This window comes from Vitis vinifera, chromosome 2 (assembly GCF_030704535.1).
Source record: "Vitis vinifera cultivar Pinot Noir 40024 chromosome 2, ASM3070453v1".
Taxonomy (NCBI): Eukaryota; Viridiplantae; Streptophyta; class Magnoliopsida; order Vitales; family Vitaceae; genus Vitis; species Vitis vinifera.
Window position 1 is genome coordinate 7,267,785 of NC_081806.1, and position 26,251 is coordinate 7,294,035.

General features: G+C 33.7%; 2 protein-coding genes and 1 long non-coding RNA gene across 3 annotated transcripts in view; all 3 read right to left on the reverse strand.

The window, feature by feature from the left end:
* Positions 1 to 3,087: 3,087 nt before the first annotated feature.
* On the reverse strand, positions 3,088 to 12,124 carry LOC100252369 (uncharacterized). The gene is made up of 8 exons (XM_002282814.4): positions 11,876 to 12,124; positions 11,727 to 11,810; positions 11,590 to 11,658; positions 9,256 to 9,330; positions 9,104 to 9,172; positions 4,817 to 5,425; positions 4,224 to 4,295; positions 3,088 to 3,491 (listed from the first exon to the last, which is right to left on the reverse strand). Exons 1-8 carry the CDS (start codon positions 11,996 to 11,998, stop codon positions 3,258 to 3,260), a joined length of 1,335 nt encoding a protein of 444 aa, XP_002282850.1. The 5' UTR covers positions 11,999 to 12,124; the 3' UTR covers positions 3,088 to 3,257.
* Positions 8,245 to 9,082, reverse strand: LOC132252809 (uncharacterized). The gene is made up of 2 exons (XR_009464589.1): positions 8,533 to 9,082; positions 8,245 to 8,441 (listed from the first exon to the last, which is right to left on the reverse strand). It is a non-coding gene; the product is annotated as an uncharacterized LOC132252809 (long non-coding RNA).
* A 6,280-nt stretch (positions 12,125 to 18,404) lies between the features above and the next one.
* The window catches only part of LOC100260794 (uncharacterized), a 170,216-nt gene continuing 162,369 nt past the window's right edge, over positions 18,405 to 26,251 (reverse strand). The window contains exons 57-64 of the mRNA XM_059734098.1: positions 24,421 to 24,642; positions 23,981 to 24,340; positions 23,443 to 23,601; positions 23,039 to 23,323; positions 22,748 to 22,963; positions 22,606 to 22,658; positions 21,835 to 21,943; positions 18,405 to 19,229 (exon numbers count right to left, since the gene is read on the reverse strand). Coding sequence (XP_059590081.1) covers positions 18,882 to 19,229; positions 21,835 to 21,943; positions 22,606 to 22,658; positions 22,748 to 22,963; positions 23,039 to 23,323; positions 23,443 to 23,601; positions 23,981 to 24,340; positions 24,421 to 24,642 — 1,752 coding nt within the window. The 3' untranslated portion in view covers positions 18,405 to 18,881. The remainder of the gene's footprint in view (positions 19,230 to 21,834; positions 21,944 to 22,605; positions 22,659 to 22,747; positions 22,964 to 23,038; positions 23,324 to 23,442; positions 23,602 to 23,980; positions 24,341 to 24,420; positions 24,643 to 26,251) is intronic.

A 26,251-nucleotide genomic window follows, 5' to 3' on the forward strand; every position in this document is an offset into this window, starting at 1 on the left:
GCAAGTGTGTGGGAAACGTGTTCAAGCATCAAATCATTACAAAGATAATTATTAATTTACCATCGAATTCTTTTAGGTGATGAAATGTCGCATCCATTGTTAAGCATAGAGGAAGTATACGAGTTTGATGGAGAATTAAGCAAGTGGGTCAGTCCTTATTCGAAGATAATTCCAAATCTCTTGCCGCCACACATGGACGGTTTGGCGTTTATTCAACTGAGATTTGTTGACATTAGCTGTTAGCCATGTTGTTCTCATTCCAGCTACTACATTTTTTTTGTGGAGGACATGAGACCTTATCTCTTTTATTATCACTTCATTTTCTCTAAGAATTATACAGGAGGAGGATGTGAAGGAGGGGAAGATGGGAAAAAGAACGGACATGGATTCCTGGGTTGTTGTGGGAATTAACTTAATGATGATTGAAAATCTTATTATTAGTCAAATTTATAAATATAGATATGAATCTTTTACTATTATCCTGCAAGATATTATATTAGGTTAAAACAAGTTAACCTATTCTTGGCAACTCAAATATAATATCAAATATAAAGGGATAAATAATGACACAAGATTTTTACGTGGAAAACCCCTACAAATTGCACAAATTGTGGAGATAAAAAACCAAAAGGTCTAAGACCTATAAATAGAAACCCACGCAACAACTATATATTGCTCCCTAGTAGATCCTTTGGTCCCTTCGAAGGGATTATAGAAATAACATATTGGTTTTTTTTACTTTTTAATACTTAATAGAAATAAAATATTACAAAACCAAACAACCTAATATTTAACACTATTAAACATTAAAGTTCTATTTAGAATTAAGTAAAAAAATAAACACCACCTTAATGTCCTAACATACTATACCTGGTTAACAACAATGTAATTTGTTCACCTAAACAAAGTCCAAAATCATATATATCTCTCCTCTCTTCTTTCACTCTCTTGAGCTAATTCAATGGTGAGTTTCTTCTCTATTGGTAGGGATGTTGGTCCATCTTGGCAAAGTCAGCTAAAACATCTTATTGAATCCAAGTTCCTAATTTTCTCTTTTGATAGGATGAGTTATATCCCAAAACATACCTAATTTTTTATAAGATTACCATATCAACTGTCTGGTTTTCATACTTACAAGTTGTCTGAACTCATGGTAACTTGTAACAGAAAATGGTTCCCATTTTTCCATTCTAGGATGAAGATTTATAATTAATACATTCTAATAAGCGGCTAAACCGGTTCTAATTTTTGCTTCTGCTAAAATATCCCAACATAGACTACTATGTAATGAGTGTAGAGCCTAGTTTTCTGGTCATGGACTCAACAACATGATGGTGGCATCTAGTTGATATCAGAAACTGTTTGGCATATCATGTTTTCATGAACCAGAAAATTTCTGCATGCAAATGAAACTGGTGGCTGTGTTTTCCTGTAAAATGAGATATTTGTGTGCCTAATATTAGTTTGGTAGGCCTAATTCTATTTTAATCTATTACCAACAGCTAAATATTGCCTACCAACCCAAAAATAGTGGTGAATCTGAAGAATCACATTAGGCCTAGAGTGCAAGGACTTGTATGGAAAGATTATTAAACGCAGGAGGCATGAATGAGAAATGTGATGCGGACAGGTCTGTGAAAGATCAAAGATGTACTTGGTCATTCTTGTCATGTGGGCACCTGTTAGGGTTATACACTATCCAATCTTGTGTTTTGAAGAAGGTCAATGATAAAAGGGCGGTGCATCCCTCCTCCTGCAAATATCTTGTTAATTTTCTGAGATATTTCTCTTCAACATGGTAACGTGGCTCTAAGACATGGAGAGAAAAAAATATCTGTTGGAATTTTACTACAAAAATATCAATGATTGTATTTGGAATATTCTCGTAGATCTCCTCATTTTTATTCAATCTCAAGTGCACATTGAAACAACTTATCTCGATCTATAAAACTATTCGGAGGGGACGAATACTTAGTCAAAACAAAAATTAATCCTAAATTAAAATTTTTATCCTGATTTTTATGTTCTTGTCTGTACGTATAAAGATTGATTAATTCTATACATGCATAAATCAAATTACATAATATGACGATACATGATGTAACATGAAAACCAACTAGAGACTTCTAAATAAACAATCTATAAAATATGAGAAAATATGATTGAATGCGCCTACTGTTTAGGATTTTTTATTATCGACACCTATGCTTCTCTTACACATACTTAACGCGGTATATTATCATGCTGCTTAGCACATCACCTTAAAAACCATTTTGAGGCTTCAATTTATCAAACTGTCAACCTCTAAATCGAAGTATTTTTAAAAAAGTCTTCTCTTCCACATGTTTAACGCGTTATATCATTATGCTCCTAAGTAAATCACCTTAAAAACCATATTGAGGCTTCAATTTATCAAACTGTCAGCCTCTAAATCAAGTCTCTTTAAGGATGTCTTGAAAGTTCGGGAGATCAATCAAGTATCGTGACTATAAGGATGACTTATGTTGTGGGCTGAATTTTCAACAAACCAATCATTTGTTTTTGTATAAAAAATTTAGACCCAACATTTGAAAAGCGTTTTTTACTTTTACTTTTACAAAAATGCATTGAAAAATTTCAAAGACAATGATTTTTTACAAAAAAAATGACCCATGTTTGCACGTTCCACGAAGAGCACATGAATATTCCCTCAGAAGCATTTGAATATCTTGAAGGACGTGTGAATGCTCCCCATAGGATGTTTGAATATTCAATATTATAAATGAGTTTTTGTCTTTATTTTCATGCTTTCAATCAAAATAACCCTAAGTTGATTTCCGATAGCCACTCGTTAAACCTTAATAACCTCAAATGCATATAATCCTTTGTATTTTATCAACTTTGAAGCAATCAAATTTGAATATGAACGGATAAGAACCTTGGCAGTAAGATGCACCTGTCCCAGTAAAATATGGAATAAAATTGCCAATTTAAAACTAATACATTAACACATATTATGAAGCTTTTTGCAAGAAAGAAAGGATATACATGGGCAAGTCAATGTAGGTCCAAACCAAGCTCAAATACTACATGCCAACAGGCCCTGCATAAAATCAAATAAAATGTTTTTGATTTATTGGATAAGTTTTTTTAGGTTTCATGCACTTTTGCCTTGGCACTCCCAAATGTTCTAAAATATTATTACTGTTGATACAGATTATGGATATGATTTCCTTCAGCTACATAAATCAGAACTGCAAAGATTCAGTAATTGGAATTCAACACTCAGCTATTGGAAACACAGACCCAATTTTGTTTCCAAAGCGATAGCACTTGATGTTTACTGGATATGGACCCAACTGAACTTGGTTGTCCTCTCCACCCACATAGAAGCACAGGGTGTAGAGGGCAATTTCAAACTCTGGGCTCACTCCAACCAAAGTGCTTGAGACAGACTTGAGAACGCCATTCCATTCAAACTGAATTGTAAGCAGCTGGGTTTCAGAGTCTGGCTGCATGTTGACACAGGCAAGACAGAAATTAAACATGGGAAATTGCAATTCAAATACAAGATAGAGACAAGCTGAAAATGATTAGTGTATGAGATATAAAGGAGAAACTGCATCCGGATCCCTGTGTGATGTAAAGAGATAAAAGAAAAAGGATGGTGTTGATAAACTTCCCAAAATTTGAAATGAAGGGGAAATTTGGACCCCCTTCGATGATTTTTCTCTAATAAAATATTCATTAACCAGTGCTGGTCCATGGGTGTGACATCTGAGGCAGGTGGATGAATATCTAGGCAGATACATGTTGCACCTTGTGATACCTTAAAACTGAAGAATGCTCCTAGCAATATGATTGGCTATCTCCTTCACCATTTGACTGAATACATGTTGCTAGGTGAAATTCTATAGACTATTCGACATAGAGGTGGATTTCTAGTTCAAGGGGAGATAAAAGATCCAAGTACTCTTTGTCAGTTATTGCTTTTCCAGTCCATATGGTGATAGTCACTTCAGACTTCTTCAACGCCTTTTGGTGGGTACAGGGAATTCATTGTAAAATCAAAATACGTAAAATGCAAAAACTTTCTTTTTTTCTTTTTCTGTGGTGAAGTAACATAATATTGTTTGGATGATATACTGCAGTCAGTCCCTCCATGAACTGAAGGGGCACATAACCAAAACAAAGCTAATTGCATTTATATACAAATGGAGCATAAGGGAGAAAAAATTGCTTACTGTCTGCCCACGTCTTCTGGGAAAAATGTAACCTTGGTAATCAACCCTCCCTTTTGCTTCTTCTAGGTAAAACTGCAAAAGGGGAACAAACGTTCAGATACCAGTTCTGATGCCTTCATTATGAAAATAAACTGAACAAAAGGGAAAGACTAGAACATGAAAAATAATATTGGAGGTTGATGATTCATATACAATGATCACAGAACCTTGTCTTGAACAAATATTTAAGTACATATGTAGACATTATAGGACTCGAATTAACTTCAAAAGAAAATTATAGAAACTCATATCAGCTGATTTAGGCACAGCTCATAACAACTTCTACAAAGAACAACTACTAATGGCTTTAGAATTATTTCTAATCCTAACAGCATATTTAGAACACTATCCTTGGGAATTGCCTTTTCTTTTATGTCATCATCAATCATAAGCTTCTAACCTACTACCCACTTTAATTCCAGAAAAGTAGAAAATACAAATATTACATCCAAAAAAAGTTTAGAGTTGCAATATCGACATTATCAATATTAAATGCATTATATTGGCATGATTGATTTCTATAAATCCAAGAAAACCGTAACGGTATAATGCACCTGAAGCCAGTTATGGAATCCAGAAACTTCCTGTTCCCCACGATTCTTGATTTCTCCAACGAAAACATGTTCAAAAGCAGATGAGCAACTGGAAGTACCACCACGACCATAAAGATCAAACCAGAGATTTGTCATCGTCCTTTTAAAATCTTGATAGTTCTCAGACACAATACCCTTTGCTGAGAGGTACTTGAAAAGATATTTGATTGGTGCAGTCCTACTGATTTCTTCTATAAATGCAGCTTCCTCTTGCCTCTCTTCAGATGTGATGACTTCTTTATAACCTTCATGTGGGTTATAATTATCTAGAAGAGAACAGAAACGAGAAAAGGTAGGCCTCCTGAATACATCTTCATTCAGCCAGTAAAATAGGCTTCCTTGTGCCATATCTTCCTTTTGGTAAACCTTCTTTCCTTCACCACAGTCAATTTGATAGTCCTTTCCAGGTACCAGACGGTTTAAATCAAGTTTCCAGAGCTTGTTGCAAGCTTGTGAAATGTCATCAAGCTCCTCTTCTGAGGGTTCTATGTTAATACCATCTTCAATCTCATCAGAGTATTCTTGTCCGCTAGCTGGCTGCTTGTACTTATTCCAATGATCCATCTTTACCTGTCAATATATCATTACAAAGTTTAATAGAAATAATTTTATGAATGTTTAACTAGGAGCATTGTACATCAAAACTAGAAGGGCGTATACTGCTGAAATGAAGAAACAACTAAGTGCTGGTTATTCAATTAGCCAAAGTTTCATCCTAAATAGCTCGACTTAATAGCAGCTGTGAGATCCTATATCAATTAAGGGAAGAGATTCCTGAAAATATGTAGCAGTAAGCTCCTTTCAACTATGAGGACATGTTTTAAAGCTGTGCAGGCTTTAGGGCAAAGTGGATAATATCTACAAGGGAAGGAGTTGCTTGTCACAGCAGCACAACTAAATAATATTGTATACCCTTCTCCAGTCCAACTTGTGGCAAATAGACCATGAGCTCCAAGTACTATTAAAATTTTTAATCCAATTCACAAACTTACAGATCTAAATTTGTTGTTTAACTCATTCCTCAATCAGAATTTCCTTTTGAATATTGAATTATAATTAGGTCATCCATGATGCATGATGCATTATGATTTATGGCTAAGAATGCAGTATACTCACACACCAAAACAATCTGAACCATTGAGAGAACTGCAAATTGAAAATGAAGTAAGAATGGAAGTCTTAAACCAAAAGCCTTTGGAATCTCCTTTGGCTGGTCATTCACCATCAATTTTATTCAATAATGATGTGAGAATTTAATATTAGATTTCTGCAAATAGTTACAAACCACAAGAAATAGGATCTGTGAATATGCTACAAATCCAACACATAGCTCTGAAAAATTAGAATAAGACAAAGTAATACAATTCTAGTATTGATGGAAGTTAGGAGAGCTAAGAGAAAAAACATAACACCAGGTTTACTTAATCAGCAGGCAACAGTGTTTGAGAGAAAGAAAGGAAGAAAGAAAAGGAAGCATTCAATACATGAATACAACTAATTATAAAATTATTTCCAAAAAACAAGGTTTTATAAAATTCCAGAAGAATTTCTGAATTGCTTAGTACAATGAATCTTAGTTCTCGGGCAACATCAAACCACCAAGACAAAAGCAACATAGTTACAACCAGTCATGGGTAGAAACTTTCATGCATGTATTTTTCATTAAGTGTGTTTCCCACTCATCATATTCCAAACATGTCCAACAATTTTAGGCTCGCACCATAAAAGCAAAAGCAAATAGAAAATGGATTCAATTTGAGACATAAGCTGAACTAATTTCTAATGCATTTTGAATCAAGAAACTCAAAGCTTCCCATGCATGTTCTCTTAATAATCCTTTGGATGCATAAATTGACAGTTTCGATTAATAATCAAGCTCAAGAAAATAATGATATTTTTGCTTGCACTTGTGAGACAAAATCTTTTACATGGAGAAGCACCTTCATATATGATTCTCCAAATTTACTATCACCTAATGTCAATAAGCTTGTTTTCAAATGCTCGGATAAAAAAAAAAAGCTTGTTCTTCACATTTTGTAGTCATATTACAACTGTTTGGGCTTTATGTTCCAAGGTTTTTAAGGGGACTCCCCTTAATGTGTTACAACTTGACTGGTTAGCGGTGTGTAATTCCCAAGGATTGGTCTAATCTAGAGTGCTAGCTTGTTTTTCTGTATACTTTCTTGTTTTTGTATTCTTGTAGTTTAGTTTTCTTTGGTGGGAGAATTTCTCATCCTTCTCTTGTACTTCTTTTTTCTTTCAATATATCTCTGTCATTTCCTATCAAAAAAAAAAAAAAAAATAGTACAACTGAGCTGAAATAATGCAATGAGTCATTTTAACTTGCATGCTCAAGTTATAAACTAGATATTTCAATAACCCCTGTTAGCTTGGTATTTATTATGGGCCCATATCCTCACAGGTTAAGCTTTTAGGAAAGTTGGTAGCTTAACATGATATCGAAGCTATGGTTAACTAGAGTTTTTGAGTTTGAATCTGTCTTACTATTTATTCCCCCATCATGTGAGTGAGGGTATCACCACGGTATGCATTGTGGGCCTATATCTTACATGAGGGAGGGCATTACCTTGGTATACATTCTAGGCCTGATTGATATCTCAAAAGCTCAGGCTGGACCATACTTGCGAAAACAAGCATAATCATAATGCATACTCTGGTAACTTTGCCTTTTGGGGCACTTAAGGATCTACCTTGTTTCCTGATAGTGTCCATTCCTTGCCTGTAAGAATACCCTATCAAGATGAATTGCAGAATATGCAATCTTATCATCCTTTCAATATTCATGGAATTTGAGACATTGAGGGGGCAGTATAACGACCCGCATCCAATTGTGTAGATATTATCCGCATTGGGCCCAAAGGGGCCTCTCACGGTTTTAAAACACGTCTATAAGATTAAGAAGAGTTCATACTTATATAGTGTTAAGAACTTTCTTCTCTATTTGACATGAGATATCACAATCACCCCTCCATGCAAACACAATGTCCTTATTGTGTCCCACGGGAATACGGGGCCAAATAGAAAACAAACCTCACACCGGGGTTGGGAATCAACTCTGATACCGTTTGTAATGACTTGCATCCAACCATGTAGATATTGTCCACTTGGGGCCTAAAGGGGCTCTCACGACTTTAAAATGCGTCTATGAGTTCCTCTTAACCTTGTAAACGCGTTTTAAAGCCATGAGAGCCTTTGGATCTAGAGCAAACAATATCTACACAACCAAGAGATAGGAATATCTAAAGCCTTTAGTTATGATTTATGCATCACAAAAGACTTAAAAAATCTAAAATATGCAGTGTTGATAACAAACGATACCCATCTTATTATTGCTTAACGTTCTTTCTCTGGTAAAAACCTTTTCCATCTTCATATTGTTTTGTTCCCTTTAACACTTTGGAGCTTATTGACTCATTTAGAACACATTGACAATCATGTTGAATTCAATCAAGGTCATAGTCAAAGTCAATTGCTCCACTTGTAACAATATTCTCCCACTAGTTCCATAATTTCTTGCACTTCTTGATAACTAGTGCACTTCACATGACCTCCACTACTTCTCTTTCTGCCATATAAGTAAAAATGTTGAAGTTTGAGCTATTTTTTTTTTCTATAAAAAAAGGAAGAAAAAAAAAATAGAATGCTCCAATGCTTACAAAGTCCTCAGGTATTGATGATATATCTAAACTTCACCACCCCCCAGCCTAATAATTTCTGAGGCACACCATTAGATGCAAGCCAATTCATGTTAGGAAATATGCAATAAGAACATTGCAAGTAAAATATATCCCTTTACAGCAATCACTAGTCAATGTAAACAAATGTTCATCACACATAACGCAAATTCCAGATTTTCATCTCAACAACTCATTAGTGTTCCATCCATAATCCACATGCTGAAAGAAGTTATGATTTCATCCGGTGCAATTTAACAAGCAATGAAATTTTTAGGTCTTAGGACCCCAATGAAATGGTTTGTCCACCAACAAAATTAATTGAGCACTCCAAAATACCTCTCTCTCTCCACACACCCAACCCCACCCCAACACACACACAGAGCCATGCATAAACCCTGAAAGAATTTATGATTCCATCTATGAAAGTCAAAAAGCAATGGAGCTCTTAGGCTATAGGCCACAGCAAAATGGTTGAAGGAGAAATCTTTAAGCACCCACAGTGAAAATTACTGTGTCTATTGACGTATTATAACAGTGAATAAGAATAAACCTTTTGTGGTCTCCTTGGAGGCTTTTTGCCAACAGTCTCCCAACCATCATTGCTTTCTTCTTTCTCCTCCTGTTTGAACATCACCAGAAAGAGTTAAAAAGACCACCTGCAAATTACATTACAGTAAACAGTATAGATGGAACAAAATCAACCTTTTGCTTCCAATAATTTTGGTTATTATCATGTTGCCCACCATATTCATCCTTTTCATACCCCTCATGCACAGCCTGCATTTTCAAGACATGATAAGAAATCACATCATTGACTGATAGGTATTGAAATAATACATAGAAAAGACAGCTGACAGTACAACAATGATGCAAAAGTTGAAAGTTATATTTCAAATGATTTTTTGTCATGCTATTTGAATGGTTGCAATGTTTAGGGTGGGCACAATCATTATGAGTAGTTGTGACCATAATGATTTCAGCAGTTATATAATACATTTTCCATGTGACATGCCTTTTGTGATAAAAAGGCACATATCTTTTTATGAAGTGTTCTTCATGAAAAAGAAAAACTAATACATATTGTGCATGAACCTACAAAATTGATTCTAATTAGATCTCTATACCCTTCATTTCAATGTAAAGTGTTTTCATACAACATAGTCACCATTAAATACTCCAAATTCAACCCTCCTCTTTAAAGCAAAACTGCAGCCCATCTCGCTCACTCTCAAATTCTAAATCAGTTATAATGCTCAAGATTTGATTTTTAAATTTGCAATTATTAAGGCAAAAAAACTGGGAAGAAACTGAGATTGAATTAACACAGGAGTGTCATCAAGAATACCTTTACAAATCAATGGTGCCATATAATTAGGATAAGTGACCAAGAAATCCTAATTTGGATTTTCTAAATCCTTATAGCTTCATTTGGATCTTGAAAAAGTAGCAGGGGAAGGAATTGCTGTCTGGATAGGTCTGATTACTTGGGTTTGGAGGTGTCTTTTGCTGATGTTTTGGAGAAGATATTTTCAATGCCGGTCAGTGTGGGTGGGGATAAAGTCCTTGGTCCTAATGGTTTCATTTTGGCATATCTCTTGGGTTTTGTTAAGAGTGGGGTGGTAGGTTTTTTCAGAGAGTTTTAAGAGACAAACTTTTCAGAGAAGTCTTATTTTTGGGGCTGGTTCCTAAAAAGGGTTGAGCATAAGACTTGAAAGATTTTAGACCTATCAGCTTGGTTGGGTGGTTGTATAAAATTGTAGTGAAAGTGCTGACAAATGGATTGAAGAAGATAGTGGTGGACGTGGTATTAAATTCTCAGAATGCTTTGTTGAAGATAAACAAATTTTAGATGCAATATTGATAGAAAATGAAGCGTTAGATTCCAAATGTAATGAGAGGAGAGATGGCATGTAAATTGAATGGTGAAAAGATCATGCAATTATGTAAATTGGAAATTAGTGTTGAATTGAATGAGTTTTGACCATAGGTGGATTCAATGGATAAAGCTCTACATATCTAAGATGTTTTGTTTTAGTTAATGAGCCTCCTGCTGACTTCTAGAGCTCTAGAGGATTGAAACATAGTGAACCCTTCACCCCTATCTTTTTGTATTGGTAATGGAGGCTCTAAGTTGCTTTCTCATTAGGGCATAGAAAGGGGTTAATACATTTTAAAGCAACAAAGTAAAGGGGAGAAGGACTGGATAAAACCCATTTCCTTTTTGTTGATAACATGCTTCATTCTTGTGAAGCCTTCATGGAGTAGCTAACCTACTTTGAGGTGGTCTCTTGTGGGGGTTGATTGAACATCAATTTGGAGAAAAGTGAGTTAATTATAGTAGGTGAAGTTTCTCCTTTGGAAGTGTTAGCTTCCTTGTTAGGCTACGGGTTAGAAATTTGCCTTCTATCTGTATTGGCTTCTTGTTGAGTGCTCTCTTTAAGTCCTCTTCAGTTTGAGATGTGCTGGAGGAGAGGTTTCATAAACAAGTTGGCTTTTTGGAAGAACCAGTAGCTCTCCAAGAGTGGAAGATTAACCCTTTTAAAGAGTACATTGTCGAGCTTGTCTAACAACTTCATGTCCCTCTTTTATTCTAATAAGGATGAGTCTAAGATTGGAAAAGATTCAAAAGGACTTCTTGGGGGTGGCGGTTGTGGCATTATGGAGAAAAAACCTCATCTAGTAAATTGGTCAACTATTTTCTTGGATATAAATAGGGATAGCTTAATGCCGATTCAGTAAATTGTCATTATGAGCTGTGGTATTATATTTTTCACGTTGGCTCAACCCCACGGGACAACTAAAAGATAGAGTAAACCCAATCACTAACACGGTAATGCTCTTTCTCATCTACTAATTATCGAGATTCCTCATCACAATAGAGATATGTAAATTCTACTGTAGATTTTTTAAAGAAAGTACACCTTTACCGTTGTATCTATCTATTGGGGGAAGCAAATCCAGAAAAAGGTGTACTGTGATTTAGCATTTTTCTTATGAAAATTCGCAAAATTGAAGTTAGAAAAATGAAAAATTGACCTTTTGGGGGCGCCTGGAAGGTCTGGAACCAGCGATCTCCCACTCCTCAGTCTGCCCCAATTTCCCTTCCTGCAAATTCAACTTCACATTGGCATTTCAAACACAAAAGTCAACACAAACACGCGGAAAATCCAAACCTCTCTGTTCCACTGACTCCGATGATGGCCCTGTCTACGGCCGCTGTTCTCTTCTTCACCCTTATCCTCCTCCCCTGACACCACCTGCACAATGTGAGAGGAATCAGCAGGCAGTCAAGAAATGGTTGTAGGTGAATGATGGGGATAACCTGGGACCAAGTGGATCTGGAGCGTTCATCTGGGTTTTGGGATCCAGAGCGGTGGTCGCCGTCGTCGTCGTTGCCGACAGCGCCGAGAGCAACATCGATCAAGCCCTTGATCAGACCGTCCATGTTTAGAGAGTGAGAAGATGTGGATGGAGAGTGGTAGTTGGAAACTTGGAATAAATGAATGATGGCGGGTAATGGCAGTAGCGTAAATTTGGAAAGTTAGAAGCTTGAATATCCTCCTATATTATCTTTTTGCCGACAGATTGCGACGACTCGCTTTTCCACATGTGTCCTGACTCCCGTGTGGATGGGTGGGGTTTGCCTAACAGTTAACACTATACTGCTGTGCCCAATCCCACTTTAAAAAACTAATTCCACCATATTTTAATTAAGATTTTAATTAATTTTGAATTTTTTTCCGGCAATATTTCTTCTTAAAAAAATAATTTTTTAATTGTTCTCAAGTATAAAATTCTATTTTACGAATTTAATTATGCAAATAAATTTTTTTATTAACTACAAGTATCATATCTAGTTAGTGAATTAACTTTAGGAGGGAAGGAGCCCAATCCAGATCTATGAGAGAGTTCGATGTAAGAGTTCTTTTGATGTGTTCGTTCATAAAATAGTGTAAAAGTTAATCCAAATAATTAAAGTTTGAGATTGAGGAAGTAGAATGTGAACTTGTCATATTTGAGATCGTGTACTTTCATTTTCAATTCTGTTTTATATGTTAATGTATAATATAAAAGTTTTTAAATTATTTATTTATTTTTTATTATTGATCAAATACGAGGAATATAAAAAGAAAATAAGTTTTGCATAAAAAAATTATAATATAATTAGGATCAAACTTTTCAAAGTTAGAAGATGAAATCATAATATTGGGATCTATTAAATATATTCATCATGTGTTCTTTGATTTTTTTTTCTTTTTTGGGAAATTATCTGCCAACCCACCTTTTTAATTTGCCTTTTTCTTTTTTGGAAAATTAATTATATACCCACCAACCCTTTTTTATTTGCCAACTCATCTTATATCTTCACCCACTCAAGCCTAAATTTCTCATTTTCTCAACCATCAATTCAAATCCATTATCCTAAAAAGCCCTTCAAGCTATTTAAACGTTCTTCCTCTAAATCTACTGTTCTAAGTCCATCCCAACCCATGTTTCAATATCCCCATTTATTATTTTTGATTAAAAAAGTATGATTTTGTTTTTTTTTTAATAATAATAATTATTATTATTATTGAATAGTGGTCTTTTATGAAATGTTGTAATGATTTGAATTTGGAATATTAAATACTTGAAATAAGCATGAGTACACTACAAATGAAAAAAAGAAAAAAAATATAGCGTGGAGACATCAAATGTTGAACTATCAAACATGTAGCTATTAGACATGTTGGTGTGTTTGGATCAATATTTTCAGAATCGGAAAAGTTAACGGTTCATTGGTCGGATCGGTGGTTGGACCACGGTCGAATGTCATATATAATAATTTATATATTATATAAAATTTTAAATAAGTATAAGAAATTAAAATTACATATAATTAAAATTTTTAATAATATTTCATTTTTATATTTAACATATCAAATTAAATGATGAAGAGAAATATAAATATATTAATATTTTAAATTTTATTAAATAGAACATTTATAATGTTTAAATAAAAAATATATTTAAAATAAAAAAATTATAATATTTAATTTTATTTGCATGTCTTTTGTATTTTGAAATTATTATATTAATTAATTTATATTATTATTTTTAATTACATTATATAATTATTATAAAAATAAATGTGGAGTTGTTTTATACTTTTATACAATAAAATTTTGAAAAAAAATATTAATTTGTTATATATTTTTATTTGCAAATATAATACAATAAAGAAGTTTTATAACTTAATAGTTAAACTTCAATTTTTACACCTGGAAGTCCCAAGTTTGCAAAAAGAATTTCTTCTCACTGACTAATCCTACATCGAAAATGGATTAAAAAAAAATATATGTAGGGATTATGGGATATAAAAGGTATGCAATAATCATTAATTTGTATGACTAAAAGCTTATTGAGTTTAATGAAAAATGGACTGGTGGGCTCCTCATAGAGTAATCTAGTTTCCTTAGGAAACATTGTCGTTTTAGTGCAAAATGCATCAAAATGTTTTTTTTGGCTTACAAAAAAAAGTTGAAATGTGTCGGTCTAATCGTCGGTTCAACCGCTCTGATTTTGGTTCAACCTTTGGTTGGCTCAATTAGCCGGACCGAACCGAAACTATGATCGACCTGTTCGGTTTGATTTTTAAAACCATGATTTGGATATCTCTGACTTCCTCTTATACTTGTCTATTAGACATGTGGTTACTAACTAGCATTGGCGCGCTGGACATCTTAAGAGTGGTCTACTCCTTGGTGACATACTTTTGTTAAATTTATTATTATTATTTTAGAATTAGAAAAATTTTGGAATTCGTTTACCTATATTATTAATTAATAAAAAATGTATTTATTTATTTTTTAATATTTTATTAAAAATAGTTAGTCCACTTTGTAAGAATATTTTGATAATTTTTTTTTTTTTTGAAAATTATCAAATAGAATGGCTCTTTGATGATAAGTCCTTTGAGGGGCCAGCAACTTTTTAGTTTTACCATTTGAATGACTTTTTTCTTCCTATTACTTTTCAGAAAAACAAAATAAAATGGTTACTTACATGGACAATTAAAAAAATTATATATATATATTTTCAGATTTTACGTCATCTTATTTTTACAACGTTTCATACTTTCCACTTTAAAGTCAAGGATATCCTTACTTTGTCTTTTCTTTATTTATTTTTTCTAATTATTATTATTATTATTATTATTATTATTATTGTTATTATTATCAATAATCTATCAAATAAGAATAATATTAATATTGCTATATATAATAATATAATAATTAATTATAAACTATTATTTTAAAAATATTATGAATAACTTATTCAAATAATAATAATATAATAATTTTACAAATTATTATTTCATTCAGATAATTAAAAAATACAGTAATTATATTTTTTATTCTATAGATTTCATAAGAAAATATTATAATAAAAATTTGTTTTTATAATTGTTAAAAAGTGAAATTAAAGCACATTGCAAGGTATTGTATTTTTTAACGTATTTATGTTATAAGTTCAATATATAGTCGTCATACCTACATTTTGCTTCTTTTTCTTTTTTAATTATTATTATTATCATTATTATAAGAATAATATTAGAGAAGTGTCAAATAAGAATAATATTAGGGAAAATTATCAAAAAGAGTAGACAAGGGTGATAATAACTAGGAAGTATTATTATAAGAATAATATTAAGGAAAATTATCAAAAAGGGTAGACAAAGTGTGATAATAACGGGAAATGCCACTTATTTTAAGAATTCATGTGAAGGAAAAATTATAAAAAATGATAGGCCATGGATGATAATAACATGGAATGGTAACTTATTTCAAGAATTCTTGTGAATGACAAACTTTATCATAGGACAATTTTACTGTTTGAATGATGTTTTCTATATTGCTGATAAATAACTTTGTTATGTTGTTTTATATATGTAACATACAATTAAAAGCTTCATTATCAATGAATAACTATTTTTCATGAGCACTTATCAATTGAATAATATACAAATATTCAATTGAATAACACACAAGTATTTGTTTGGTAATATAACAAGTGAATAACACATAATATATGTCCATAATTGTCAATTTTGTAAAAAAGAATTTTAAATTCCTAAATTTGATCATGTCATAATGCATCATAATATAACTATAACTATGTTATAAGAATAATGCATTTGTGTTGTACTTAAATTTTATAATAAAATCATTAGTGTTCAAAACGCCTTTTTATAACCTGTTGGTATTAGTATTGACACATAATATAATTTTATATTCGTCTCATGTTAAATAATTGACAATTTTGTAATATAAGACAATATGTATCGATTATAACATGAAAATACTTTCTTGCAATTTACAAAAGACAACTAAATATAAGGTAAAACTTTTTACATAACTTGTAATGGCTGACGATAATGAAGTTCGAGATGCCATCTATCATTGCATGGAGAATACATGAAATTCATAAACTTTTGTTAAGAATTCATTAAGACTATATGAAGATTAACGATGTTAAAATGATTTGCAGGTTAATGAATTCGTCATACTCTATTTACACACTAATATTTTTTTTAATTATCATATTCATTGGGTATACTAGAAAGTCAAATAATTAGATAAAAAAAAGAGTTCAATTATTTTAACATTTATGGCATATGTTTTTTTTTTGTTGATATAATATGATTCTCAATAGATTCTACTCATTCTATTAAAAAATTTCATCCAGTATTTAACATAAGTTGGAATTTCTATTGATTTTCTTATTGCAAATTTCTTATACATATTTTCCTAGTTGAATGTGAATCAGAGTTACTTCTATGTAACTCATTAGCTAAATATTTATGAAAAAATTGATTATTTATAATGATTCAAGTTGCTCCTCGTTGGCATCAATTCATTAACCACTATTACTTGTATTATGTATTTAATTATTTTTATAAGGAAACAAAACTATGATCAAGTGTTTATTTGAAAGAAAAGAATTGAATAGCGTAAAATTTGATCATGTCATAATGCATCACACTTGACATTTTTATAATGTAATGTTAGTATCTAACTGCAATCTAATAAGTCAATATACTAATAAAATTTTGATGTTAGTAGTTGAAAGTTATTTTTGATATTTTTTACTTTTACTTTTGCTATAAGACCTTTAGAGGAATATTTCACATTTTCTACCATCCTATGGAGAGCTTATCAAAATTGGTGACCTCTTAGAGGACTTATCACCACCAACCCGGTTCTATATGGTAGAAAATATAGGGAACAATTGTCTTGTATGCGTACAATATTGTAGAGGCTTTGATGAAATCATTGTCCTTTCGTATATGAGGAGGTTGTTGCAATGAGACCCTCTTGACACAGTCTTGTGATCATTTTGTTCACAAGTTTCCCTTAATCATGTTGCAGCAACCATATGACATATAATTAATTAGTTGCAACCATATTGTGGGTAGCTGGACAGTAAGCTATCCGAGTGAGAATACCCCAAGCAGTAGGGTATCCGGATAAACAATCCATCCGTCCCTAGCAATATTGATTCGAACGATGCCATCCGTTCATAATTGTGCAAGCAGTCAAACACCATAAATGGATCCTGTATGCTCCATTTAACCATTGAGCCACGTCAGTGGGTCAATTTGGCAGGCATTACATGCCGTAAAGGAATGATTGTTACAAGCAGGGAGCCATGAAAACAGAATGGATACAGCTAGAAACAGAGGGAGACAATATGATCCTAAGAAAACTGTCAAAAAATCCTGACAAGTTAACTTGGCCATCCAAGGGGTTTGCGTGGATCACATCTGGACATACTTTTTAGCAGGTCCATCCAGAGCAGAGTGGTGGACGCTGCACGAAGGGAAATTGTTGGTCAAAGTACCAACACATGACATCTAATTAATTAGTACAATTTTTTTTTCCTTGTTATAAAACACATGATCTCTATTTCGAGCAATCTTACTCATATAAGCTATCAAATTGGATGTAACCAGCCCAACCCATAGGAGAATATTGACATACACCTGTGCTTTTGGCTTAATACGAGCTACGAGAGAAGTACGGAGTCATCATATGGAGTAGTACCTGACCTATCAAGTCATATGGATTCTAATATATACACTCAGAGGAGCAACATTGAGATAAATTATTATTGATTATTTATGTTGTAACTCTTTCAATAAATTGTAGTAAAATTAATATAATGAAACCATCAGTAGATGTTCTTTCTGATATTTAGGAGACTGAGTCCGAACATTATGAAGTTCATCTAACCTTGGTACATTGAATGTTTTCTTGATCCAACTCCCTGAAAAATAAATATGAAAAAAAAGAAGTCCAGATGCCTTTTATGTTGTGACCCTGTATTAAACCCAGCTTGGATGATATGTTGAAGTTACAAATTCATCAAAAGTTTAAACTATTAGATACAAAGACCAACATGTATATCAAGTTTACTTGGAATTTTGAGGATTGCTTATCTTTGGTTGCTTGATGCTCCAAACCTCTCTACAATCCCTACATGGTAGCCTGCAAAGTAGAGATAGCTGGAATGGTAGGAACTGGCTCGTCCCCTCCAACAGTCAAGGAAGTGTACTTGGAATTGAAGAACAAAAAACTTCAAAGCAAATGGTTAAAGTCAGAAACTAAAGCAAACGGTAATAGTCAGAAACTATAGTGTCTGGTATAAAAGAATATGAATGCAAATAAGATGAGAATGAAGATAAATCATAACACAACGTAGAAAAGAGGAATCAAAATCTTAATAAGAGTGAAATTTGACCTCACTAGCTTGTTAAAAATCACAAAGAGTCATATCACAACACGTCTATGAAACCAAAAAACCATGCATGTTCAAACATATATTCTTTTTATTTCCTCAAAATTATTATTCCTGTACCTCACAATTGTTGTATATCCATTACAGTAATACTCTGGACAGATGCACAGTTCGACCAAACTTGATGAAACCAGCTCCATAAAAGATGCTTGCTTCGATTTTCTTTAAAATCACTCTCTCCCAACTGTTGTATACAAATTACAAGTGTGTAATTTTATGCACAAGACACTCACAGCTGACAAATTTCATGCACATGAAGTTGTAGAAAATGATTCCCATGATTTTGGGGAATCAGACGAATTGTTCCAGATGCAAAAATTACACATAGCTACTGTTTTGCTTGTATCGAGTCCAAGAGAGATCAAAGCCAAAGGCACTACATAGAGCTGCGATGCTTCTGCAGGCCCAAGAGAAGATCAAATCAATCTTGGATAAAGACCTCTCATCTACAACCAAACCGAGAGTCCACTGCAATAGCAACATAGTCTTTATTCAGCTTCTGAAGGTTGCAGAGGTTGCTGGGAGTCATCAACAACCCTCATGGGCTTCCATTCAGATTCTTCTTGAGGCTGTCTTAGCGCCACAAGATGGAGAGCATCACTTTGGACTTGATAAATATGACATGCCCATGGGTATGAATCAGGTGCAGACCATACCTTTTGTTCTTCAAATACAGTTTCCTCAGCAAGGGATTCTGCAACACAATATGCTAAACTGGGTTCCGGTTCAATGAAATCTGCCACAACAACACATCCAAGAGAAACAAATCCTTCTGGAGCCCTTGGATACCAAATTGACACTGGGTTTATGTAGTCATCTGGGCAGTTTCTCCACACCTTCATAAAGTAAATAATAATAATGTAAGATATGGTAAACAAGCATCTCAAAGAGCACAAATAACTTGGGGCATGAAAAAGAAAATTATCTGTATTGGCTAACACAGATTTAATGCACCATCAGGTTATTCACTCAATAATTATACGATTGTAGGTGCTCATTCCATTTTTATCAAAAAATGGAGCACCTAGAACTTGATATCTCATTTTTGAAGTCTTGTACAATCACAAATGACAAAGCAAGAAGTACTTTTTTCCATACTTGTCAGAAGGCTTTTTTGTCAATCATTACTTGGATATTTTTGCTTGACATCCAAAATGGATATATGATAGGTTGACCAAACATCGTATTTTGATCTAGAGGACTAATCAAATATTCAATTGTTTTCTCCACTCCCAGCCTTCTTGACCAATGCTTAATGCATTATCAAACTTTTTCATGCATTTTATTTCTTTCTATAGGGTAAAACTGAAGGTTTTGAATGATGATGCCCCTTCAAACCCATCCCATCATGGATAGTATTATCTCCTTCTATACAAATGAATATGGATGTATAAGATTCTCCAATTTGCATCTATATTTCTTAGTAAGATGATAAAAGTCAAAAGTGACTTCATGGTTAGATTGGGTTAATTTAGGTGAAGGGCTGATTAATTATTATCCTGATAATGCCAAATTTGGGTGTGGTTGCATTTCCATTGCACTCTTTTATGGACTTTGTTCAAAGAACAACAAGAAGTTGATTCCAGAACCAATGTTGTCATGATGGTTTCTGCATACCATTAGACATAGAACCGGAGGCCAGCCTGGTAATTGACAAAAACTCAACATTTAAACCAGAGAGGTGTTTTTTTTGGTTAATCTCTCAATCTAATTGCCTTTTTGGCACCTTTGTATACTCCTTGTGTACTCTAGTGTCCCCTCTTTTGATTAGGCTCTGTTCATAATATTATTTTTTTGCCTATAAAAAAATAAAAATAAACCAAAGAAAACCATTAAATCCAGAAAATGACTTAAAGCCACAACGATAAATAGGAAATTCGAAATATTACTAATAATGGGTTAGTGTTAGGTGATGTTTATTTATTTATTTTTTATCTAAATCTAAATGGACTTTAATTTAAGTCTTAACAGTACGCAATAGTCTTTAAGTATGTTGCTATGGACTTCAGTCATTTTTAAATTTGTTTGCTTTTTAACTAATCACTTTTTCTAAGACAATTTTGTCTCAATGGAAAAAGTAAAATTTTTTTTTACCTTTATTAAATCTTAAAGCAACTCGCTTTAAGACTTTAAGTTAAAAAACAAACCACCCCTTAGTCTTGCTTGTGCATTTTATCTATGAAACCTCAATAGCAGGCAACTGAAAGAAAAAGCTAACTCAAAGCAACAAGTTGATTTAAATATGGTTGTCGTCATGATGACTGCTGCCTACAGCTGGGCATAGAACCAGCATGGTGTGACAAAGGCACAATTTTTAATCCAAAGAAAAGCCTTAAATCCAGAAGACAATTTATAGCCACAAGGGTAAATAAAGGAGATAGAAGATTTGGTGCTGGGGTCTACCTAATGTGATCACATATGAAGAGTCAAATTTGACTCACAAAGCATAAAACCCATTGAAATACAAAATACGACAATATCTTTAGGTCAGAATGTTACAGTTTATGAAATATGATTCATTAAGACTAATGTTGGGGGCTGGGGGTTGAGGTCTATCTAATGTTGTCACATGTGAAGACACAAATTTGACTCATAAAAGGTTTTACTTAGTAAAGTAGCTTCTCTTAACTGTATAGATATAAACATGTCTGCACAGTGTGTTTGCCCTACCTAATGTGGTTACGACTGAATACTCAAATGGGATAACATTAAACCATAAAATTCATTGAAATGAGAAAAATATCACAATAAGCCTTAAGAACTGTATTTAGCAGGGTAGCTTCTCTTAACTGTAGAAACAGAGAGAGAGAGAGAGAGAGAACCAAGATAAGATGTTTAGAGAAAGGTTTTAATTTGCAGACAACTTGTCCTAAATGTATAGAGCCTTAGGATAAAAAAAATATATAAGGTTACATTGTAGAATGGCTTCTCCTACCATACAAAGAGATTTTATTTTGCTTTATTTTTTATTTATTTATCTTCTTTTTTTTGGGGAGGTTGGGGGTGGGTGGGGTTTACTCATAAGACTCCTGAAGATAGAAAACAAGACAATAATCCTTAAGATAAAAATCTATAAGAAGGTACAATTTGCAGAATAGCTTGTTCTAATTGTACAGGAGTTCATGCCGATCCTGATATTCACTTTCTATTTTGTTTCTATTAACAATCGTTTTTTTATAAAGATTGATAGAGATTAAAAGGCTAAGACTCGGATAGAAGCAGAAAAAGAAATGAATTAGAGCCATTCAATCAAAACAAAAAAGAGTCATGCCTTTCCAAGATGCATTACTTAGTTAATATTATTAGGAGAACAATAGAAGAGTTAAGATATCACCTAAAATGTTCTAGACTTCAAATATGACTAAATTTGGTTGCATTTGTGTAATGGATTTAATGGGACCCACCAGGGGAGTTAAGAGTAGGGGGATTCAATGTTCTTACCAGGTCATAACCCACTGGAAGGGCAAATCGTTTGCCAACATTATGATAAACAGCAGCGACATTTGGAGGGTGGCAGCCAACACGAGCAACATCCCCAATAGAGACATACCTGAGGAAAATAAACTGCATTCAGATCTCAAAAATGATAACATCCTAGCTATATCTGATGATATAGAAGCCTTTTTCTTGAAATCCAATTATTGAATGCAATAGCACTACCCATGGAAAAAGGTTCAGGTAATTTGGAAGAAGACTCGAGATGTAAGTTAAAGAGTTACTCAGTTGCAGAAGTCTAAGCTCATAGTTCTTACTCAAGTAAAAATGACTTGATTCTTAACTTCCCATAGGCAGTGAAAACTGAGGCAATATATGACAAACTCAAAATATGAACATTAAGATTGGTGGGAATATAAAAATTATATGGAATATTCAACATTAGGATTTAAAGTATCCAAAATCTTGAATTTAGCTCTTAGATATGCCATTAAATTCCAATGATAGTGAAGCAGGATGGTGGTGATATGGTGAGAGAGGTGGCAGGGGTTTTGGAACATGGTATTCGGGATGGCAATTATGTGCCTCTCAATTCCTCACAAGGGAGGATTGGGAATGACACTTATTTAGGTAGATGTTAAAGAGAACATTTGGGCCTCCAGATCCTCCTTCCAAATCCTATAACCAGTTAAAACAATTAAACAGTTGCTGACAAGAGGAGAAACAATAAAATAGACACAAGTGATATAGGCCCATAGTGAGGGGATTAGTGGTTACCCGTCAGGGCAGACTGGTCTCCAAATGCTGCAGATTCCACCATCTTCTGAAATCTAAAGAATGAAACACACTAAGACTAACACATTCTAGTTAACTAAAATTTCAAAATAAAAATAGACACAGCAAGAAGGCAGTTATATACCTGCATCCTGCACAGCGTGCATCGACCTTTTGAGTTTTGTTCGCTGCTCCAGATCTTCAAAAAGTTGATACTATGTTTAACAAATCTTCTTTCATCAGATGTGGAACAAAATGAAGAGAGCTCTCTTGACTGAATAATGGATTTATTCTGCATATATGGGTCTTTTCCATGCGATTCACTCCAAGCAAAATACACATGTCTCTGGCTTGAAGGAACCTGCACATGGAGAATCATATTAGGGTTGCCAATATGACATCTCAAGGTAAATTCCAATTCATACACAGCAATAACCTTTAAAATCAGACTTTTCATGTCAGACTGGAATGCTTTCCACATCTTACGCACTACTGAAGAGATCCTAACAGCTTGAGGTTCCCCTTCACTTGATTCTTCTTCAACAGTGCACTTAATGACTCGAGCAAAGTTTTCTGATCTCTTAAAATTTCTGAGGTGGAGAATTAAGTGAGAGGGTCTAGGAGAGCCTGCTTTTGCCAACTCCACTGCCATGAGTTCTTCCCAGGGGACATCCCAAATAATCTTGCAAGGTTTCTTATCCATCTTATCTGGAGCCAGACACTAGATAAACGCAGAGAAAAAAGGGAACAGCATGTCAATCAGACAAAGACATTCAATGTAATCAATAGAGCAAGACTGAATAGAGTAGAAGTATGTAATGTTAAGTTCCTGAGCCTAACCTGCAGCAGCATGACTCGCTTATTGGTTATTAAAACAATTCTTTGGTAAGGCACGGAAAAGTGGTCTTCATAGTAATCAGACCAGGCAAATTTTGAGGGCTCCTTGAATATTTCAGTACAGCCAAAATGGCGGCTTGCTTCTGCAAGGTAAAGTACCATCTAGAAACAATAAAAAGATGCATATCAGGAACTGGGTACACAAATCTTTTATTATGAGGGATCAAATAGCTAACATTTAGTTATACTTTAAAATAGGCCAACATTTTTATTTTACTCTGCTATGTTCCTGACCTAGTAAGAGGTAAAAATATCTTAAAAAACTACATCCTAAAATTATAAGCCATTAAATGTTACATGGATCTTAACCAGTACTGTTTACAATAACATACGCTCTTTCGAATGTGGAATTATGGGCCGAGAGAGAGAGAGAAAGTAGTGATTACAATATCATAAGCGGAAATTATATGTATTAAATTCTCTCTAGCTCTTTGGAATGTGGAATTATGGGCCAAAAAGAATCAGTGTGGAGAAAGTCTACCTGTCCAACAGCTTCTCTCTCAGAATACTCCCTAAGAACACCATCAGCACGAATAGCCCGGGGGTTTCTGATTCTCTGGAAGGTGGTCTTGTTATTCAAAGCCTCTAAGCATCTGGAACAACTTGCACCAATTCCATCAACAGTCAATGAGAAAAAATCTAAAGCTCCACTAACTGGCTGTACAATGAATCCCAGGAAACCTCGTCCAAGACCATTAGCAAGTCCTAGGAGGCCATTCTGTCTTGCACTCTCCACAGGCTTTGTCACTACTCCAGATACTCCAAACGCAACACCTTGTGCAAGAGCTTCTGTTCCTTGGATAATTCCATCACCCACCCCAGTAATTCTCCTTGACCATACCTGAAATTATGTTGCAGTCACATTATCCAATTCATATTGCATTCATAACTATTGATTAAACAAAGAAAAAGAAAAATTACCTGCTTTGAACGTAATTGTAGAAACTGTCCATCTGTTGAGAGCTCAGCAAACCCTTTACTAAGAGAAGCCAACGTTGAGCTTGCTGCACCAAGTACATCTACAGAAAATATCAAATGTAAAGGATTATGGATAAGATCTCTCCAAATGCGGTTTCCAATGGCAGGAATGACAGAACTTTTCCGCATGAATCTGTCTCTGTGCATCACTTTCCTTAAATGCACCTGAAATAGAGGAATGCAGAGTTATAATGGAGCAGAAGTTACATCATTCTAGAAAACACTATAATATCAATTATAATCTTCCTAAAAGGGAATCCCTAAAAAACCATCATTAAAACAATGGGAATATTATGAGAAATTGGGTGAACACTTGACAGGATTGTAAATGGAACTGGGGAAGACACACAATTTACATCAAAATTTATGAAAATGGATTGGACAACACTAGTAATTATTAATAAATATGAAAACACTATGCATTTGAGCCTCATACTTCTACCATAGGTTATCAAAGTAGCCTTTTAAATGGAATGTGACACATGCTTGTTAGCGTATGTCACAACAAAGATGGTCCTATTAAGGCAATTTGCAAAATATGAAAAGTCATCATCAAATAATAATATTAAAGCCATTAAAGTAGATTTATTAAAACCATAGAAGATAGAAGGAAGCGATATCTTTCAAAAAATAAACCAAAGCACAACAAAAGAGAGTGGCCAAAAATACAAAGCAGCCACCTAAGGCCTCAAAACCATCAAGGAGAATACGTGTTTCTGTCAAAAATCTTGTAGATTTATTATTTTATTCTCTGAATATTGATTTTATTCTTTGAATATTCTTGTACAGCATCCAATAGAGGTCTTGAAGGATCTAGCGCTCCTCTTAACCAAGCAATCAGCTGTCTGGTTTGTAAATCTAGTCTTCAAGTAAGAGGCAAAACAATCTCTGGAAAGACCCATTATCCTCCTCATCTAATGAGAAAGATGACAAGGTGTCCACAAAATAATTTCCAAGCAATTCTACTCCATAAGAAGGTTGCTGACACCCAAGACAACAACAGTATTTGAATAAAGGCTCTAGAGCAATAATCATTCTAGAATTAATCCCCCTAATAACAAGCGTCTCCAAAAGCTAAGAGCTCACATAAATTGCTGTCTTAGTATTAGAAATTTGGAAATGAACCTCTATTTGTTAGGCTTTTTCCCTAAAATATATCAACTATCCTAGGTAACATGGTAACTGAAAAGAAAGAATGATAATTATACTTGTATATTCACTGGATATCTTTACAACATATTCAAAAAGTTTACAATGTGAAAAAGAAAAGAAATTTACACAATTCTAGACCTAGAATTATTCCACCAAATCAACCACTAATTATGGGAAATAAATTAAGTGTACAAAATAAGAAACAAATTCAATTAAATCCCAGATTATATAGGTTGTATAATCCAATAATAACTACACCGATTCTCTAGCACTTCCTCTCAAGCTAATGTATAATGTTCTTCCTTCTCAACTTGTTTATGATAGATTAGACAGGTTGAGCTGCAAGTCCTTTGGTCAATATGTTACCCATCTATCAAGTTTCTCCTTGAAGAAATGATGATAAACTTCAACCTACTTAGTTTGGTCATGTTGAATTGGATTGTGGGCTATACTGATAGCCAACTTCTTGTCATAGAGTGTTCATAGGACCTTCCCATCTTACTCTACAATCATTAAGAATAATTTTTATCAAGAGAAACTCATGCAGTCCACACACCCAAAAGTGCTTCAACACTCAACCTAGCAACACGAATTGTTTCTTTTCCTATTCTAATCCCTTAAG

Coding starts and splice junctions, on each gene's coding strand:
- LOC100252369 (XM_002282814.4), bottom strand. CDS start 11,998: ATGGACGGTCTGATCAAGGGCTTGATCGATGTTGCTCTCGGCGCTGTC. Junction 11,659..11,726: donor GGAGTCAGTGGAACAGAGAG/GTTTGGATTTTC, acceptor TTGAATTTGCAG/GAAGGGAAATTGGGGCAGAC. Junction 5,426..9,103: donor CTCCAAGGAGACCACAAAAG/GTTTATTCTTAT, acceptor ATATATTGACAG/GTAAAGATGGATCATTGGAA.